Source organism: Tenrec ecaudatus, chromosome 5 (genome assembly GCF_050624435.1).
Source record: "Tenrec ecaudatus isolate mTenEca1 chromosome 5, mTenEca1.hap1, whole genome shotgun sequence".
NCBI lineage: Eukaryota > Metazoa > Chordata > Mammalia > Afrosoricida > Tenrecidae > Tenrec > Tenrec ecaudatus.
Genome location: NC_134534.1, coordinates 182,089,023 through 182,107,542, shown reverse-complemented (window position 1 = coordinate 182,107,542; position 18,520 = coordinate 182,089,023). Strand labels below are relative to the sequence as shown.

Below are 18,520 nucleotides of genomic sequence, written 5' to 3'. Positions count from 1 at the left end.
GCTGCCACCCAGAGTGCCTTTCCCAGAGGGAGTTCAGGAACACAGGGTACCCAGGGTTCATGGAGCCAAAAGAAGATGCCACTCGCCCCCCAGCCTGCTCAGCCTCTGTTCGGATGAGCCTGGAGGGTGCAGCTGCTAGGGGGCCCTGGCATACAGGGGATCCTGTGTTGTAGATAGTGTGCCCAGCAATTCCCAGACTCCAGTGGCAGGGTTGGTTTGGAAAACCTGTAGCACTGCCCACAGAAACAGGGCAGCAAGCATGTGAAGCTCTCATTTGGGAGAGGGAGGGCACAATGACTGTGCCCACATACCCCCTATCCCCCCGCCCCCCGGTACCAGCCTCCCAGCATCTCCATGCTGAACTAACACATATGCTGCCTAAACAACTCAGCCACTTGCTCCTGCTCTCTCTCTCTCTCTCTCTCAGCTCCCTCTTCTTGCTGCTCACCCACCTCTGCCAGGGTAGAGTGGAGGAGGCAGTGGTAGAAGGAAGATACATGTGTTTGATTCAAGTTTTTGCCTTTCAGCTCAGGCTGGCCCAGAGCCATCAGGCAGTAATGATGTCCATACACACGCACGCGTGCGCACACAGGCCTGACTTCTGAGGCATCTTGGGATGGCTTTGAACCACCAGCCTTGCTCTTAGACATCTATCACATTACTGTTTGTGGCCTTATCTGCTGTCCTACCGGTGTTTGATTCGGGGACTCGCCACTGCCCACATAGTTTCCCAGGCTGTAAATTGTCAAGGAGCACACTGCCACATCCTTCTCCCTGGGAGCAGTTGCGGGTTTGAAGTACCAACCCTCTGGTTGGCAGCCAAGCGCTTTAGCCACAGTGCTACCGGGGAACCCTGAGCTGTTACAAGAGGCCTTCATTTAAGTGGAGCTGTTGATGGTAGCGCCATCTGCTGGTGTGGGTGCAAACAGCATCCCCATCAGAGATGGCAACTTGGTCTCACCCTTCATGCATAAATCCCCCACACCTACCCTGCGGGGGGATTAAGGCCCCAAAGGCCCCTTCGTGACGTGTCAGATGTCAAGAGGCAAAAGGTAAGTGTTTGGGGGAAGCATAAGCCAACATTGGTGCTTCACCGGAGCCTCAGCAGTGTCTGAGAAGACAGGAGGGGACAAGGCAGGACAGGAGGCTCAGACTGCTGTCCCTGGTGTTGTCCTGGGTGGGGCCCTTTGGCAGACAGGAGGTCCCTCAAGGATGGGGAAGGAGGGAATAGAAAAGACTTGGTGCAGAACAGGTTTGGTGGAGCATCTCCCACGTCCCGCCCCGTTGATCTTATGAGCCCGGGGGTCGGCACGCGGGGGCTCTCAAGCCCTGTGCAGCTTGAAACTTTCAGTACATACATGGGGCTCCGAAGTAAAGCAGAAAGTGTTTAGACGCTATGATTCAGGTCATGCTGATTTCATTTGTGGAAAACATATTGATCGCTCCCGAATAATTTTGACATTGTTGTGAGGGGTGGGATTAGCTCTGCCATCTCAAAAGTTTTCCAACGCACCCCTCACGCCAGCGGAATACATCCATGCTTCATGGAGTCCACGCAGAAGGTCTTGGGAAGGGCTGCTTCCTGTGGAGGGCGGCTTCCAGCAGTGGCCTTCAGGAATGCTCCTGAAGGGTCCTCGGCTGGGGGCTCCCCCGCACAACGCTGGGTGGACCACTGGCTGGTGCTACAAAGAGCCAGAAAGGCACACGGGCTTCCCCGCATCCGTTTCCTCATGTCGGCTTCTTGGGAAGTGTGAGCTTTCCCAGGGGAACAGGGTGAGGTCCAGAGCAGCTAGACCTGCCCACGGCCACAGAGCCAGCAAGTGGAGAGGAGTCTTCTCACTAAACAGTTTAGGCTCCTTTGCTCTCTGGGTAGACTCCTGGTGGCATAGTGGTTATGGGTTGGGCTCCGATCCACATGGTTGGCAGTTTGAAAACACTAGCAGCTTCTCCGGAGTAAGACTGGGCTTTCTGCTCCCGCCAACAGTTACAGTATTAGAAACCCACTTGGGTGGGGGTGGGGTGTGAGTCAGCATCGACTCGATGGCAGTTAGTTGCTCTATAGTGGCTGTGTTCAGCTGCTAACTGCAAGGTTAGCAGATCAAAACCATCAACCACTCCTCGGGAGAGAGACAGGCCTTCTACTCCCTGAGAGAGTTACAGTCTCAGAGATCCACAGGGGCAATTCTGCCTCATCCTGTAGTGTAGCCAGGAGCGTCGACTTTTTGGTAATCATTTTTTTTCACTTTTGCCTTCTCCAGGGTCTCTGTGTAGTATAAATGGTTAATGATGCTAACCCAAATGCCAAAGGTTCATATCCACTCAGAGATGCTTCCTTCTGAAAACTCAGCCATTGAAACCCCTGTGGAGCCCAGCTCCACCCTGATACATGGGGCCGCCATGAGTCTGAATACTATGGCCACTGGCTTTATAGCGGGCAGCCTGGTGGCACTGTCCAGTAAGCGTTGGACTGATAATTGAAAGACCAGAGGTTCAAATCTCCCAGCCACTCCAGGGGAGACAGACAAGGCTGTCTGCTCGCTCCCTTAGAGAGGTGCAGCCTCAGAAGCCCTGTCTGGGGGAGCTGGGAGATGACCGAAACACGCATTCCTTGTCGAGGAGGGTTCTTCATCTCAGAAAAGTGACACAATCTCACCAAGGTCACATGGCAAGGCAGCAGCAGAGTCGGGCTTTGAATCCAGATCTGTCTGGCCCAAGGGCGGCGGCCTAGGCTGCCCTTACTAGCTCTCCTTCCAGTACAGAGCCTTGCGCTGGGGATGGAAGCCCGCCTTCATTCTTGCATTTGGTCCTATCACAACCTAGGAGTTTGACCTCCATCCCAGCCATGAGATGCCATACACACCCCCTCTACCCCCACCCCCAGCCCCAAGGCTATAAGCTAACCAGCACACAGGGCTGCCTGTGGGCCGTGCTGACCAGGGCTCTCTCTCCCCAGGACATCGAGAAGACCATGAACACGGCTCTGCATGAGCTGCGGGAACTTGAGAGGCAGAACACGGCCAAGCAGGCACCGGACGTGGTGCTGGACACGCTGGAGCCCCTGAAGAACCCGCCCGGCCCCATCAGCTCGGAGCCCGCCAGCCCCCTGCACACCATGGTCATCCGAGACCCCGATGCCGCCATGCGCCGCAGCAGCAGCTCCTCCACCGAGATGATGACCACCTTCAAGCCCGCCCTGTCAGCCCGCTTGGCTGGAGCCCAGCTGCGTCCACCCCCCGTGCGGCCCGTGCGGCCCATTGTTCAGCACCGGTCCAGCAGCAGCAGCAGCTCAGGCATGGGCAGCCCAGCTGTGACGCCCACCGAGAAGCTCTTCCCCAGCAGCTCAGCAGACAAGTCGGGTACCATGTGACCTGCAGGAGGGGCCAGCACCGACACGGCCCTGTGGCGCACCAGGGCCTGGGTGGCTTCTGCTGCCCACCACTCCCTCCCCTGTGGCCCTGGCCTCTGGCAAAGAGTGGCAGACCAGCCTGGGGGGCTGTGTCTGGGCAGAGCTGGGGCAGAAGGCATTTGCTGCAGCTCAGGTGCAGCTGAGTGAATTCGAAGGTCATGTGCGAACAGACCCCCCCCCCAAGGAGCAGAGGGACAAGAAGAGCCCCAGCTCAAGCTTCTCCCACATATCGTCACTGGAAAAGTATTCTCTCTGCATACATATAACTGCACATGTATATGTATATGCATATATAGACACACATCTGTATATATATGTGTCTGTAAGTGTGTGTGTGTGTGTGTATTTATGCATCTAGATACATATACTAGATCTGGACACACACATGCTAAATGTATATAGGATCTCCTTTTCCTTTTTACAAAACTTAGATTTACCTCAGACCCGTACCACCAAACATCTCCCACTGAGCGATTGAGTGGGATTTGCAGGGCCTTTTCTGGGAGCGTTCAGAGGCCCATGGCAACTTCGAACGAAGCAATACGCCGCTAACCTGCAGAAACAAAACCAACACCCTCTCCCTTGGTTCTCAGAAGTCGTGGCCTTCCAGAACAGTCTGCCCCTGAAGGAAGGGTGGGGCAGGCCTGTCCCCCTCAAGCAGGCTGTGGGGAGCCCTTCACAGAAAACAACCCCTGTCCACCCCCAAGACTCTGCCCTTCCACCCAGAGCCCGAAGGTCAACTGTTCCCCCAAAAGCACGGGCGGACGTGGGTGACAGAAGAATCCCAGATCACGGACCCCTTGTGTTTGGACGTCGAGAAAGGGGGGATGAGAATCTAAGCCCCCCAACCTAAGCACAGTATTGCGTGTGGTTGGGGAAAAGGAAGAAAAATCTATATATCGTGGTGTGGAAACCTTCAAAACCTAGACATACTGTAGGAATAATTCTGTGGTAACTATAGAGGTTGAAACTTATACCGTTTTCAGAAAATGTTATTTTCTTTTCCTCTTTCTACTAATGGTACTGTGTCCATTTGGAACTCACAGGCAAGGAGGCTTCCAGTACATCATCTAATTCCATGTCAGGCCACAGGACTCTCGCTGGTGCCCTGTTGCATGAAACGCATGAGGCTGACCCGCCGGCTCAGAGCAGGGCCGAGCAGGGGCGGCCCTTCACACTTCCTGCACTCGAGAGCACCCACCAAGGCAGGTTGAGTTTATGCAAGTGAATACCTACCCCCATCCCACCCCACTCTCGCCGCCTCCTATCCCACCAGAGATGAGTTTGGGGGATGAGGACAGAGTGGGGAGCTGCCTTCTGGCTGGAGAGAAGGCCTCCCTGGGGGTACTCACATTGGACCCCATTGCACTTCCTCCTTTGACCTCGTGGGCTCTGTTCTTTGCTAGAGGTGACCTGCTTCTGGAGAACAGAGCATGGGCGACTCTGGCCCCAATGGGACCTTCAGGGTCTCCTCCCCACTGTACTGACGCCCCTTCTCTCTGCTGCTCTCACCAGAGCTCTGAGGGTATGTCCGGGGCTAAGATTTGGAATCAGAGTCTGGCGGATGAGCTCCAGCCCTGCCTCTCAGGAGCATCCCACCTCACTGAGCCTCCATTCCCTGCTCGGTCAGGTGAGGATGGTGAAGACGGCGTGGATGATGACGTGAGTGAACGAGCTTTGCAAACTGGAGCATCGTGTACAGACTTGTTACCACTAGCGAGATCAGTCCTGTGGCTCAAATACCATCCCGACATTCATTCTGACACTTCCTCGTGGCGTGGGAGAAGGGGGCAGTGGAATGTCCCAGCCAGCTCAGTTAAGGGACTCGAGGTCCAGGCCCTGCTGAAGCTTGCACTCTCCTCCAGAACATTGCAACCTGCTGCTCCTGTTTCCTCCTCGCCAAAGGCAAATACCGCCACCACCCCCCCAGGAGGGACCTAGAGGTCAAGCCGTGAGCCTGGGGGGGGGGGCAGCACGGTGGAAGGAAGAACCGAGATGGCAGACAAAGAGAATGGTGGCAGGGAGTGGTCAGCATCTCACCTGGCCTGCCTTGCTGCCCTCGAGCCCACCCTTCCCGACAGCTCCCGGATCTGGAAGGGCCGGGGAATCAGCCGAGGGAAAACGCTTTTGAGCGGAAAGTTCGTAACCTACTTACAGCTTTAGGAAAGCAAGACGTCGGGGTGGGCAGTGACTGACCTGGGGGCGCCATGGACAGCTGAGGGTGACCTAGCCGGTAAAGTCGTTAGTTAGAAGGGTCCCATACCCTCCAGCCCAAATACTAGACTTCTAGCTTTGGCTCCAGAGACACTGGCAGACCGTAAACCTCGTCGTGGTCCCCGCGTCGTGCCGAGCTCACTCCCAGGACGACCAGAAGAGAAGGGAGCATGTGCGCTGACCCAGCTGTTGCCCAGTGTGTGTGACTCCGTCTCCGGATGGACTACCTTTTATCTTCCCCGACTGGCAACGAATCCGCCTTCCACCGATGCACACGACAGCAGAGCCTTACCTTCTGTCCATGGAGCACCCACTTTTCCTGTGAGGGGCATGGTGGATGGCCCCGCCTTCAGGAGGTGGAGGACCTGCTCCCCCAGCACTAGATCTGAGCCCCGACACAGAAAACCAAATGGACCCTCCTCGCCTGGCCCTGCTCTCCTCCCCCAGCGCTATGCATGTCTCCATCGTCATTCTGCCACCTGCCCTCCCCAGCGGTGTCCCAGATGTCATCTGCATCCCCTCCAGACTCCGGCCTGTGTGAGTCTACTCTATATTGCTGTATTTGCTTCAGTGCAGGAGAGTAACTGTTAAAATGTGAAACTATATATATTTTTTATTTTTCGAAAGGCTACAGTTAAATTATAGCCAGCGCCACTCACCAAACCTTCGCCCCCAGTAGATAGATCAGTGTTTAAAAAGCAAACAAGCAAAAACCACAATTCCCAGACCGAACTGTACAGTGAGTGTAGGGGAACGTAGTAACCTAGTTAGTAGTCCTCGGTCTAACCAATCATACAAGGGAAGCCGTGTTTACCTCTTTGACATCCCACCCCCGACAGCTGTGCCCGTTGGTAACCTGGTTCAGGGGGATTTCTTTCCATAACCTTTGGCCTGCCCTGAGGTCAAACCTCTCATCTCTCTGCGTAACCAACGTTCAGTCTGTTTTAGGAATGAACCAGCAAAGACGTTAATTTGAAAACTGACCAAAGACAATTCCTGGTCCAGTTTCTTGGGCCTCGTGGCTCAGCTGCCGCTGAAGAGGACCAGTGGTTACCCATCCTGGGATGAAACCGAGAAGAAGCCGTGCTTCCTGCCCCACCCACTCCCCCTCTTTCCCCTTAAAGAGCTGCTCTGAACTGAACTGTGGGATTCCATGAAAAATTCTTGCCTTTCCCTGTTTTCAGTGCTAATGATTTCTCACCTTGAAGCGCCTTTTGAACCCTGGACGGAGCGCACAATTGGAGGGAATTGTGGGCTTGGGAATTCGACTTGGGAGTCTGTTCTCTGAGGGCGCCGGACAAACGGACTCAGAGGTCCATGGACAAACGGATTCCCAAAGGATGAGAGCTTCCAAAGGATGGAAGGACTGGGAGTGGGAGGAGACGGGAGCCTGAGCCGCCCTTCCTTACCAGCTGGAACCAGTCCCGCAGAGGTCTGCCTTACACACACTTCAGAGCACGTGTGCGGTCCACGGAGGGGAGCCTGCAGGGGAGGAGGGCCTTCAGGTGGGGGCTGCCCTCTCTGCTGGTGTCCCTCGGAGTGCCTTGTCAGGTAGCTTCCCTTCTCATTCAGGAGGGGTGACGGCTGAAGCCGGCCGTGACCCGGTCCTGTTTGGGCTCCCGGCCGTGCGCAAGGCCCATGGAAGACCAGCCTCAGGGACTGGCTGCGTCAGTTTCTCCCTCTCGGCCTCTCTGGTCCTAACTTTCTACACATGCAGACAGTCCCGCGCGAGGGAAGACACCCCATTTTCCTGAGGCACCCAGAGAGAAGAGTGGCTGGCTTACCCGTGGCGGTGGGCTCTGCTGGACTTGGAGGGACGAGGCGGGGAAGGCCACGGGGCCGAGGGGAGGATGCCGATTTTCTGCTATGCAGGGCTAGTGCTGACCTCTCAAGTCAACCGCCCGGCTCTCGGGGAGAGGGGGGACCCCTCTCTTCTGAGTGGCAGGTGCAGAGAATCGATCCCCCCTCCCCCGGACACACACACACACATGCGCGCGCGCACACACACACACGCAGGCAGACCCAACGCTGCCCAGCGGGGCTCCGAGAAGGGTCGTCTGCTCTGAGTCCTCCGAGCCTCTCTCGGGGGTTGAGCTGCCCGTGGCCTGCTGTCCCATCCTTTGGGACTGGCCACATGGCCATCTTGTCCCTCACCGACCCTTCCTTTCTGTGTGAACTGCCCCAGGGCAAATCATAGCTTCTGTTCCCTGAACCAGGTTCCGCTGGAGTGCACTTTCTCTTCTTCCTGGGCCGGAAGTCGCCCCTGGCTGGAGCCTCGGCCCCAGCCCGGCCCAGCAGAGTGCTGTTTACATGGCTTGGCAATAGGTTGGTTTCTGATTGCTTCAGAGTGGCTTGTCTGTTCTGTTTGATTTCACTCCTCCCCGCATCGTGTCAGGAAAAGCGAATCAGAACCCCCACCTGCACCCCCACCCCGGAAACTGCTGGTTCCCTGTCCCGCTGTGATGACAGTGTCACCTCTCCTGGATCTTGTTTCTCCGCCTGACGACCAAACGCCTGTCCCGTGCAGCGTCTGACTGGATCCTCTCCTGTGTGTTCTGACGGTGCCTGCTGGTTGGATGTGGAGCTACCCTGTGAAATAAAACAGCTTAACTTTTCTCAAACGTGCCTCAGTGGCTTTTTAAAGGGCTGAGTGACACGTTGGGGTGGGGGGAGCGTGGAGGGCCTGTGGGGGAGGCACAGGAAGGGGTGAGAGGGGGTTGCCCACCCTCCAATCCATTCGGTGTGCTGCCCCAGTCTCTGCACTGCAATGCTCTTCAGCGCCGAGCCAGCCAGGTGAAGGCCAGGGCGCTCGAGGGGACCGTGGCTAGCTGGGATGAGGCTGGGATATGGGGGAGGCAGGCTCTCGGACCCCAAAACCCGTGCTCTTCACAATGTCGCATTCCCAAGTGAAACCAAGCCACACTCACTGCCATCGAGTTGGCACCAACTCATAGCGACCCTCCCCCCGACCCCATGGATTTCTTAGGTTGTCATTGTTCATGGGGCTAGGAAAGCCCCATCTTTCTCACAGGGCATGACTGGTGGTTTCAAACTGCCGACCAACGGAACCAATACACCTAGGGCTCCACACTATCTCTCTCCTGGTACGCACACATTACGTCCAGATTGGGAGACGGAGCTGGTCATTGAAGTCGCAGCACGGAACCTGGCATGAGGCCCTTTCTGGAGCCGAGAAGGCAGTCTGCAGCCAGCCCCGACCCACGGTCCTTCCCACCTCGACCCCCCTCCACTCGGTGGTGCTCTCTGGCTTGTCCCTGGCACAGCCGGGATCCCTGCTGAGAGACTCACCCCTGTAGACAGCCTGCCGTGGATTCGCCTGCTTCTAACACTAATGTTCGAGCCCCTGGGGCTTAGTGGTCACTCATTGGGCTGCTAACCACAAGGCCAGCAGTTTGAAACCGCCAGCCGCTCCGAGGGAGAATAGATGGGACTTTCTACTCCTGAAAGAGTCCCAGCCTGCAAACTCACAGGGGCAGTTCTGCCATCAACTCAACGGCAGTGCATTTGGTTTGGTTGTTGGTTTCACAGCGGTGCTTGCTGGAGAGCCCCCCCATCACTCCAGCGGCAGGTGTGACATCCCTCGTAGGCTGCCAGGGAGGCACAGAGGGATCAGACCCCCCTCTATCTGCTCACAGTCTAATGGCAACAAAGAATCACGCCAGAATTCTGAGCTTGACTTTGTTTCAATACGATAGCCTTTCCTACCAGGATACCGTGACCTGGAGTTTCTGGGTGGGGCACACACTCGCTGCTAACTGAAAGAGAAAGACTGATGGTTCCAGCCCACCCAAAGGGCCGGGGAATCTACTTCCACTGGAAACCCTGTGGGGACACACTGCAATTTGGCCAACACCAAGGTGACCAGTTTGGGGTCTGTGACCCACAGAGGCAGGAAGGAAGTGTGACTGACGACAGCTTCGCCAGTCACCAAGCCCAGGCCATTGGTGGCCCGTGCACTTCCTGGGTGTCTCTTTTCAGACGCTGTGTTAGTCCGGGTAGACTAGAGAAACAAATCCAGGGAGACTTGTGTGTATAGGAAAAGGCTTTCTAGCAAAGAGCAATTGTATATTGAGAAAACATCCCAGCCCAGTCCAGATCAAGTCCATAAGTCAGATATTAGCCCCTAAGTCTGATATCAATCTATAAATTCCTCTTCAGTCTTACGCAGCACATGCAATGATGCTGAATTCAGGCAGATCACAGGCCATTGGGTGGAAAGTCTTGTGGATTTATTAGTGGTAGAAACATCTCAGCACTGGCAGGGGGTCTCCACGTGGCTTCTCCAGCTCTAGGGCTCTGGCTCCATCAGTGTAGCTCCCTGTGGCTTGTCAGCAGGAATGTGGAGCAGGGAGAGTATGTCAGTTCTTTATCTCTGTGGCACTTCCAAATGTGGTCTTCAAGCTGGGGCCTGAATGACAGGCTAAACTCCACCGCTTCCTCAATTTGACAGGAGATTATGTAACTGCCACAGGCGCCATGGTTTGCGCTGGTCAAATGGCCAACCCAAGCAGGCCTATGCAAAAGAGCATTTATTGGCTCACAGCCTCAGGACCCCTAGGCTAGGACCACCTTTAAGCACAGCATGTTGTGGGGCATAAGTGTTGTCTCCGGGCCAGCTCCGGGCTACGTGTTCCTTTAAGCTCAGAAACGCTGTCTGATCTACTGCCCTTGCCCAGTGGTGGTCGAAGCCCCTCCCACCCACCCACCTGCACCCCCACCCCTGCACCACCACCACCACCACCGCCACTGCCACCGCCACCGCCGCCGCCTCCAGCTCCTCAACCTCACTAAAATAAAAGCCTTGCTCCCATCGACCAGAATTGAGCCCCAAGGGCATCCCAGAGCTGGCTTAGGACACCTGGTTCTGAAAGGTTTGTCGACCCCACCCAAACAAAGGTGTTGTCAGAGAAGAAAGGCTCCCCAGCAGAGATCCCAGGGGCTGTCTTCATTCTGTAGGCCCGTGAAGAAGAATAAACAGAGATGGTTTTCCATCCCTTGATTCGAAGTTGGAATAGCTAGCAGATTGGCTAGAAAATCGTGCAGCTGCCTGGAGACTTTGCACGTGACCATGGACTCCAGGTCTGCATGCATCCCACGCCCTGAAACCGAGGCTCAGGCTTCACCTGTGGGATTTCCCACCTGCTTGGACTCCAGTGCCCAAACCTGAAGCTACTCTGCCCTCCTCCCTGCCAGGGGAAACATTGGGGCCACCTATTGGTCCCGCCCTTTCAGACCAGCCACATGTGCGGTCCTTAAGAACCTGCGCAGAGGTGGGCGTTGTTGGCCTGACACCCGTATACCTCTGCTTTACCAGGAACTTCTGATAGCTTTGTCAGTAGTCCGTTTGTAGTGAACCCCAATATTAAGGAGAGGATTATTATTGATTCTATACATCGACACAATCCTTGCTATAGACTGTACAAAGAATTACTTGCTGTGGCCCTTCCAGCCCTGCATGGGCCTGTGAACCCCATAAATGGGTGGGATTATGTAAATAAGGTGTCTGCGGCCACCAAGCAGGATTGGACCGACAGCCTGCTAAATAAGAACGCAAAGAAGGTTCACGAAACCCCCGTGGGGTGGGATTTTGCAAATAAGGTGTGTGGAACTCTACAAGGCATTGGTCAGTGTTACCATCATGCAGCGGTTCTCAACCTGTGGGTCATGACCCCTGGGGGGGGTGTCGAACGACCCTTTCACATGGTGTCACCTGATTCATCACAGTAGCAAAATCACAGTGATGAAGTAGCAACAAAAATCATGTGACGGTTGGGGGGTCACCACCACATGAGGAACTGTATGCAAGGGTCGCGGCATGAGGAGGGTTGAGAACCACTGGGCTAGACTTAAGAGAGTCGATTCCAATTATAATTGAGAGAAAAAGAGCTAGGTGGGAAACACACCCTTCAAAGCATGCAGCGAGACCTTCCTAGACGGAGACTGTAACGCCAGAGACACCCCACGGTGGGGAGACGAAGCTGTGGCAGCAGAGCCAGGAGCTGGGAGAAAGGCAGCTCCAGTGGGCACGCTGACCTACAGCGGGAGAGTGGACTGCTCTGGGGCAAGAAGCTCACTAGCTAAGCAGGTGCCTCTGGGCGCATCTTGGTTGGTCCTGCAAGAGCTTTGTAACCCTGGCCTCAGGTCAGAAGTGGGCCAAGATGCAGAGGAGGCGGGCTGCAGAAGCCGTCCTGTTCAAAGAGCTGCCTCCTGAGGCATTCCTGATCCTGAATTGTAGCCTGCCACTTCCTGAATACATTAGATAATCCTGAGTAGTGGCTGCAAGTTCCGTGTGGCCCGTGCGGAGATGAATGACCCCAGCGGAGAAGCAGAGAAAGGCCGCTGGGGTCAACATTGGGAACAAGGTTGGAGGGCCAGGTCTGGCCGGCCTCAGCCTCATAGGAATCAGGCTTGGGCTGTTGGTCCTGAGTCTCCCTCGGTCTTGTGAAGTTAGGTAAGGAGGGCAGGTGTTAGCACACTGCCCCAGACTTATACTCGTGTTGAGAATACCTTCTACTTTCTCCCTTTGGACTCCAACTCGCCAAAGAACATGCAAACTTAGAGTAGGCAGAAGTTCTTTATTAAAAAAATCACTTTATTGGGGGCTCATACAGGTCTTATTACAATCCATGCATCCATCCCTTGTGTCAAGCACTTTTGTACACGTGCTGCCCTCGTCATTCGCGTGGTGGAGAATCTGAGGAACGAGAGGACCATGACTTGCCCCAAGTCCCAGGACCAGATAGTGAGAAAAGGTCTCTGCAGCGCTTGACCCCCGGCTCTGTGCCCTCTTGAGCTAGCCACTCCCCCACATGGGTCCTGCTCCCACCTTCTGCACCGACTGCCGGACCCATTTTCAGGAGCTGGGGATGTAGGGGTTCAGTGTGAAGGCCCCAGATTCTGGCTCACCTGACTGTGAGCCCCAGCCGGGACTGATGGGTTGGTTGACTGTAGGCCCATGATGAAACCTCTCAGAGCCTCTGTTTCCTTAGTAACGTGGAGCCAATAAGACACTCTGCTTCGCATGCTGCCGTGTGAGCAGAGCCCGAGTGCTCCCACGTATAGAGATTGTACGATCAAGAGTGATAACAGACCCCGCAATTTGGCAGTTTGTCTTCTGAGTCTTTTCACAGATGACAACAACAAACGCACCAATCCTCTCAACCATCCACGAATTCGACACTGCTCTCCCTCCCGCTTCTGTTGCTGCTGTTCCTTGCTGTGGCGCTGCCTCCGACCATGGCAGCCCCATGTCCGAAGCGCTATCCATTCCTGCACCTTCTTCCCAGTGGTCGGCACACTCCAGTCCGGGGTGGGTGGTGTCCACGCTGTGCGCTGAGTGATTTCCAGCCTAGGGGGTCTCCCCTACCAACACTGCAGAGATGACGTAGTTGTAGGTTCTGTTGTGGATTTTCATTGAGTCTCCGGAACAGATGGACAGGCAGTTCTTCCTGAATCTGGAAGCCATGGGTGACCCTGCGGGTCTTTTAAACACTAGTGGCGTGACTTGCAGTATCACAGCAATGCACAAACCATCACAACAAGGCAAAGAGCAGGAGGGGTGGTGGTGGAGGTAGCCTCCCACTTTATCTCGGAGGAAAAAGCACAGAGGGGGTGCATATGGCCACGAGGTCACAGGGTGAGGTTCAGACCTATGCTGCTTTGTGAAATGGTCAACAGCTAACCAGTCCTCTTTGACGCAGTGACTGAGTGTATTCCTTCCATCTACTTTTGATGCCTCGACCATCCTTCAACACTGCAACTCAAGGCCTGGATTTTTTCCCTTTGGATCTTTCTGCATGAGAAACACCGAGTTTGTTCTTCCTTTTTAACTTTCTACCTTGAGGTCCTTGCACCTTTCATGATAATACTCCACTTGGAGGCTTTCTGCTCGGCCCTTTCACCTCACCCCTTGTGTCAGTCTAGGTACTTTAGAGAAACAAATCCACAAAAATTCATGTATAATAGAGAGTTTTATATAAAGGTTAAGTGCGCATCAAGAAAACATCCCAACCCAGTGCTGCCCAAGCCCATCTGTCCAACACCAATCCACAAAGCCCTCCTCCATCTCACAAAACACATACTATGATGCCGACTGCAGGAGGAAAGCCCAGTCATTGAATGTGTAAGCATTTCCACATTGGCAGGTGTCTCCACATGGGTGCTCCAGCACCCAGGGCTGCATCGGGGGAGGCCCATGTGACTTCTTCTCAGGGATGTCTTGCAGGGAGTGAGCTTTTCCAGCTGAAGCAGGAACTGGCTAAGGCAGCTCCATCCTGGTCCGACCATCACAAAGCAAGAGACCTGAGAACTAAAAAGGCAAGGCTCACTGAGGCATTTATCCTTCCGCCCTTCAATTAACCCCACATGTGTGTTTTGGCCAGGTTGGCACAATAAACTAACTACCTCACCCCTGACATGTGCCTCTGCGGCTCTACACCAGAGAGCAAGTCTCAGAGTCTCTTCTGACATACACTTGGCTCTTTTCTTGCTTTCTTTTCTTTTTAGGGACCTTTCAAATTATGCTCTTGATGTTATCCCACAGTTTGTCAGGTCTTTTGTCATTCGTGTTCAATGCATTATCTCTGTTCTTGAAATGTTTTCAAAACTCAGGTGTGATAAACTCAAAGTTGTATTTCGGCTCTCATGGATTTATTGTAAGTTTCTTCTATTTCAACCTGCACTTACACAGGAGCAGTCAGCCCGGCCTGGTTCTGTGACTGTGATCTACTCCACTGTCTCATCCCACGAAGGTAATAAATTTGATTCCTGCTGGTGAGGCTCACAGGCAGAGCCACCACTGTGTTACTGGACAAAAGGATTGACATTAAATCTGAAAAATTCTATCATGTGATCTCTAGCTGCATTTCTGTGAGCAAGGCCACACCTTCCAACCCTGACCTTTGCTTCCTTATTCCCTATTCCAGGCACAGTTACTGTCCACTCCTCTAGATTGCATGCTTGATCGATTGCAGATTGGACAAGTTGGCGGAATTCTTCAACTTCTTCATCATGGGCTTTAGTGGTGGGGTGTGTGCATTTAAATGATAGTTTATTAACTCATCTTCCTTGTAGGCATGTAGATATTAACCTATCACAAAACATCATACTTCAAGATTGGGCTTGAAATACCTCTTTTGGCAATAAATGTGATATCATTCCCCTTGAATCTTTCATTCTCACCAGAGTGAAGCGCTTGATTGGGTGACTCAGAAGGACCCAGGCCAGCACATTTCTGCTTGCTGATGTCTCTAGGATATCCGGCTTTATGTGTTCTTCTGCATTTCCGGTGACTTCAAATGTTCCTAGATTCGTACTTTTTACAGCTCACCTTCAGTTTATTAATGGACATTCATGCCAACTTCCTCTCACTTTGAGTCCTGTCTACCAAGCAGATAAGTGTCCCAGAAGCTGCACTCCACCCATGTCACTGAGCTTATCTCCATGAGAGGAACCACCGCTGGCTCAGTGGTGGGTTCAGCCTTGGGCAGCTGACTACAAATCATCCCTTAACCCCCCAGCTGCTCTGAGCAAGAACAACAGAGCTCTCTGCTCCCATGAAGACTTAGAGCTCTGGAAGCCCAAAGGGCTACTCTGCCCTACAGGGTGGCTGCCGTCCAACCATTGGTGGCAGTGGAGTCCCCCTCGAGAGGCAGCTTTTCTCCAGTCTGATGCTGAGTGCCTGCTAATGTCAGGGACTCATCTTCCAGAACTGGATCAGACAATGTTCCACTGCCATTCTTTTAATTTTTAAAATTTTTATTAAACACTTTTATTGTGGGCTCTTACATCTCCTATCATAATCCCTACATTCACCCATTGTGTCAAGCACATCTGTCTATCTGCCCCCATCCTCATTTTCAAAGCATTTTCTTTCCACCCGGGCCCTTGATATCAGCTCCTCACCTCTTTCCCACCCTTCCCCACCCTCCCTCCCCCACGAACCCTTGATAAGTTATAGATTATTATTTTTATGTCTTACATCATCCTCTGTTGCCCTTCACCCACTTTTCTGTTGTCCACCTCCCTGGGAGGGGGCTACATGTTGATCCTTGTGATTGGTTCCCCCTTTCTCCCTCCACCTTCCCCCAATCCTCCTGTATCTCTATTCTCATTGTTGGCCCTGAGGGGTTTATCTGTCCTGGATTCCCTGTGTTGTAGGCTCATACCTGTAGCAATGTGCATGCTCTGGTCTAATCCGATTAATAAGGTAGAATGGAGGCCATGATAGTGGGAGGCAAGAAGCATTAAAGAACTAGAGGAAAGTTGTGTGTTTCCTCGGTGCTATACTGCACCCTGACTGGCTCATCTCTTCCCTGTGATCCCTCTGTGAAGGGATGTCTAATTGTCCACAGATAGGCTTTGGGTCTCCACTCCACGTGCCCCAATTTACATTGGGTATGAATTTGTTCTGAGTCCATCTGAAACCTTAATTCTTAATATATAGATATAAGTACATAGATCTATTCCCCTTTCGTTATATATAAATATATTTACATATGTACATGCCCATATTTAGACATCTATAAATGTCTTTTGCCTCCTAGTTCTTTCCTCTATTTCCTTTTACTTTCCTCTTTTCCCACCATCATGTTCAGCCTTCATTCAGGTTTAGTAATTCCTCGCTGCTACAGTGACCTTAATTAAGCCCCCACTAGGGATCCTACACCTTCTCTCCATTGATTTTAGTTCACTTGTAGTTCCCTTGTCCCCTCTGCCTTCCTTTCTCCGACCTCCCCTTCTCCTGTATTCCCTTGGAACCATCCGTCTGTTCTTCTTGTCTTGTAATTGTTTATCCTGCCCATCTTATCTAGATAGACATGCAGAGACATTAACAAGTGCAAAACCCAGAAAGCCAAACAAAACAACAAAGGAAGTCAAACCCATCAAAACAACAACCAAAAAAACCCCAAAATAACAACAACAATAAGCCACCGACAAAAATGGAAAAGCCTATAAATAGTTCAAGGTCAGTTTGTTGGCCTTTAAGAGTTCCACTAACGTGGGCTGCCTGTTCCTTCTTCCTAGTGTCTCAGCTTGGAAATGCCAAAGAGACCCGTTTACTGTCAGCGATCCTGCCTGCTGGCGTTTCGGATCCCTGTGGCGTTCCCACACACCAGCACACACAGCAGCACACAGGGTGGCAAACTCATAGAGGAGCCGGCGTCTGCAGAGCGCAGGGTGAGAGTGAATTCGATTCTCTCGCCCTCTCACCCCCAGCACCGAGTCTGCGCATAGCCAGCACTCACAAACGGTCAGGTCAAGGAAAGGAGGAGGTAAAGTCGATGAAGAATGAGGATCTCACCCACGTGCTATTCGGCTGCAAAGCCTGGGCTCACACACGGCCTGGTGCTCTGCTGCTCCCGAGTGGTAGCCTGTAAGATGGCAGGCAGGCGCGTGGTCTTCACCCACCTTTCTCCTGAAGGTGGTCCGTCCATCTTTGGAACAGAGAGATTGCAGTAAGATAAAGAGAGTACACACTGTCGTGTCTTCTGACACTGGTCTTTCTGATTCACCTAATTTATAACTGCTCCGTTTCAGGCATGTGATGCACTCCATGAGAAGTTAGACTCATTTGTGCTTTTAATGCTGCATTGAACACAGTGCACCGTATGTGGGGTTTTTTCTCTCTCGTTTTTTTATGCACAACCTGTATGGAAACATGGCTGTGTTTGTCTATGGGAAGCTCGTTTGCTCTTCGGTTACAGTAGCACAGAGTCTATTGGATGATGTGTAAAATTCTCTCTATATTAGGGGCCCTAGAGCGTTTTGTACTCCCCCCCACACACACACACACAACACACAAACACACACACCCTTACTGTAGGCCATAGTGTTTGGGGGACTGTGAAAAACGTTTTAATCCTCAAGCACTTGCAAAGGAGAAATGCGACATTGTTCTCACACATGAAGTTATTTAGGGGGATTTTCAGGCTTTTTACTCAGAGTACCCTGTGAGATACTCTGCTTACTCTTAATTCATTTACAACTTAAAAATTTTTTTTTATTCACAACTGTTTTGTGGGAAGACTCTAGCATTAATTTTGAGAAGAGTGAAGCCTGCTTTTACTTTGAGTGATGTCATCGACACAGCGTAGTGTTTTCTCATTCACATTGCAAACTTGAAACACTGCCAGGATTGTAATGCTACTGTAGTGGTTCTCAACCTGTGGGTCGCGACCTCTTTGGGAATCAACCCTTTCACAGGGGCCACCTGATTCAGCACAGTAGCAAAATGACAGTGATGAAGTAGCAACTAAAACAATTTGATGGTTGGGGGGTCACCACCACAAGTGGTACTGTATGAGAGGGTCGCGCGGCATGAGGAAGGTTGAGAACCACTGCTCTAGTGTGTTTGGGAACCCATGTCTCAGTGTAAGCTAGGGTAAGGGTTTGGGTACCTGTTTGTACCACATTTTAAACTGGCACTTTCTTGTACTTGAAACAGGGAAACACTAAATTGCTTTATCATCATCAGAATAAAGCAGATTTCTCTTATGCTTTTTAACTACATTACAAACTGAACTGTGTTTTGCAAATCCTTCTGACCGATCCACAGGCCGAAATCATTAGCTGTTACCTTTGAGAAATGTATTGCTCTTCTTGAGAATTAAAATGTATTGTTCTTCTAGTGCTGTCCTTGTAGAAAGTACACATTGTTTTCTTATTCACTGTGTGTATTGGAAATATGACTTGGAAACATAAAAGTGCCTGTCCCTCAGTCAACCAAAGGAGGAGAGTGTAGTGGATCCCACATGACATTACTTATTACTGATATGAAGTCTACACTGAGGCTTTACAGACTGTTAGGGACGAAACTGCATGTTTTCATGTATTTCACAATCTAGACTGGGAATTACTGAAGAAGTAGCCCTAGAATGC

At 52.4% G+C, this 18,520-nt stretch overlaps 1 protein-coding gene across 2 annotated transcripts in view; it reads left to right on the top strand.

Annotated features, from left to right (window-relative positions):
* Positions 1 to 8,217, top strand: part of SRGAP3 (SLIT-ROBO Rho GTPase activating protein 3) — a 300,362-nt gene extending 292,145 nt beyond the window's left edge. Inside the window, exon 22 of one of the 2 annotated variants that reach the window (XM_075550390.1) lies at positions 2,954 to 8,217. In XM_075550390.1, the coding sequence (XP_075406505.1) occupies positions 2,954 to 3,367 (414 nt within the window). In that variant the 3' untranslated portion in view covers positions 3,368 to 8,217. The remainder of the gene's footprint in view (positions 1 to 2,953) is intronic. The other variant, XM_075550392.1, reaches the window with a different exon arrangement.
* The last annotated feature ends 10,303 nt before the right edge of the window (positions 8,218 to 18,520 follow it).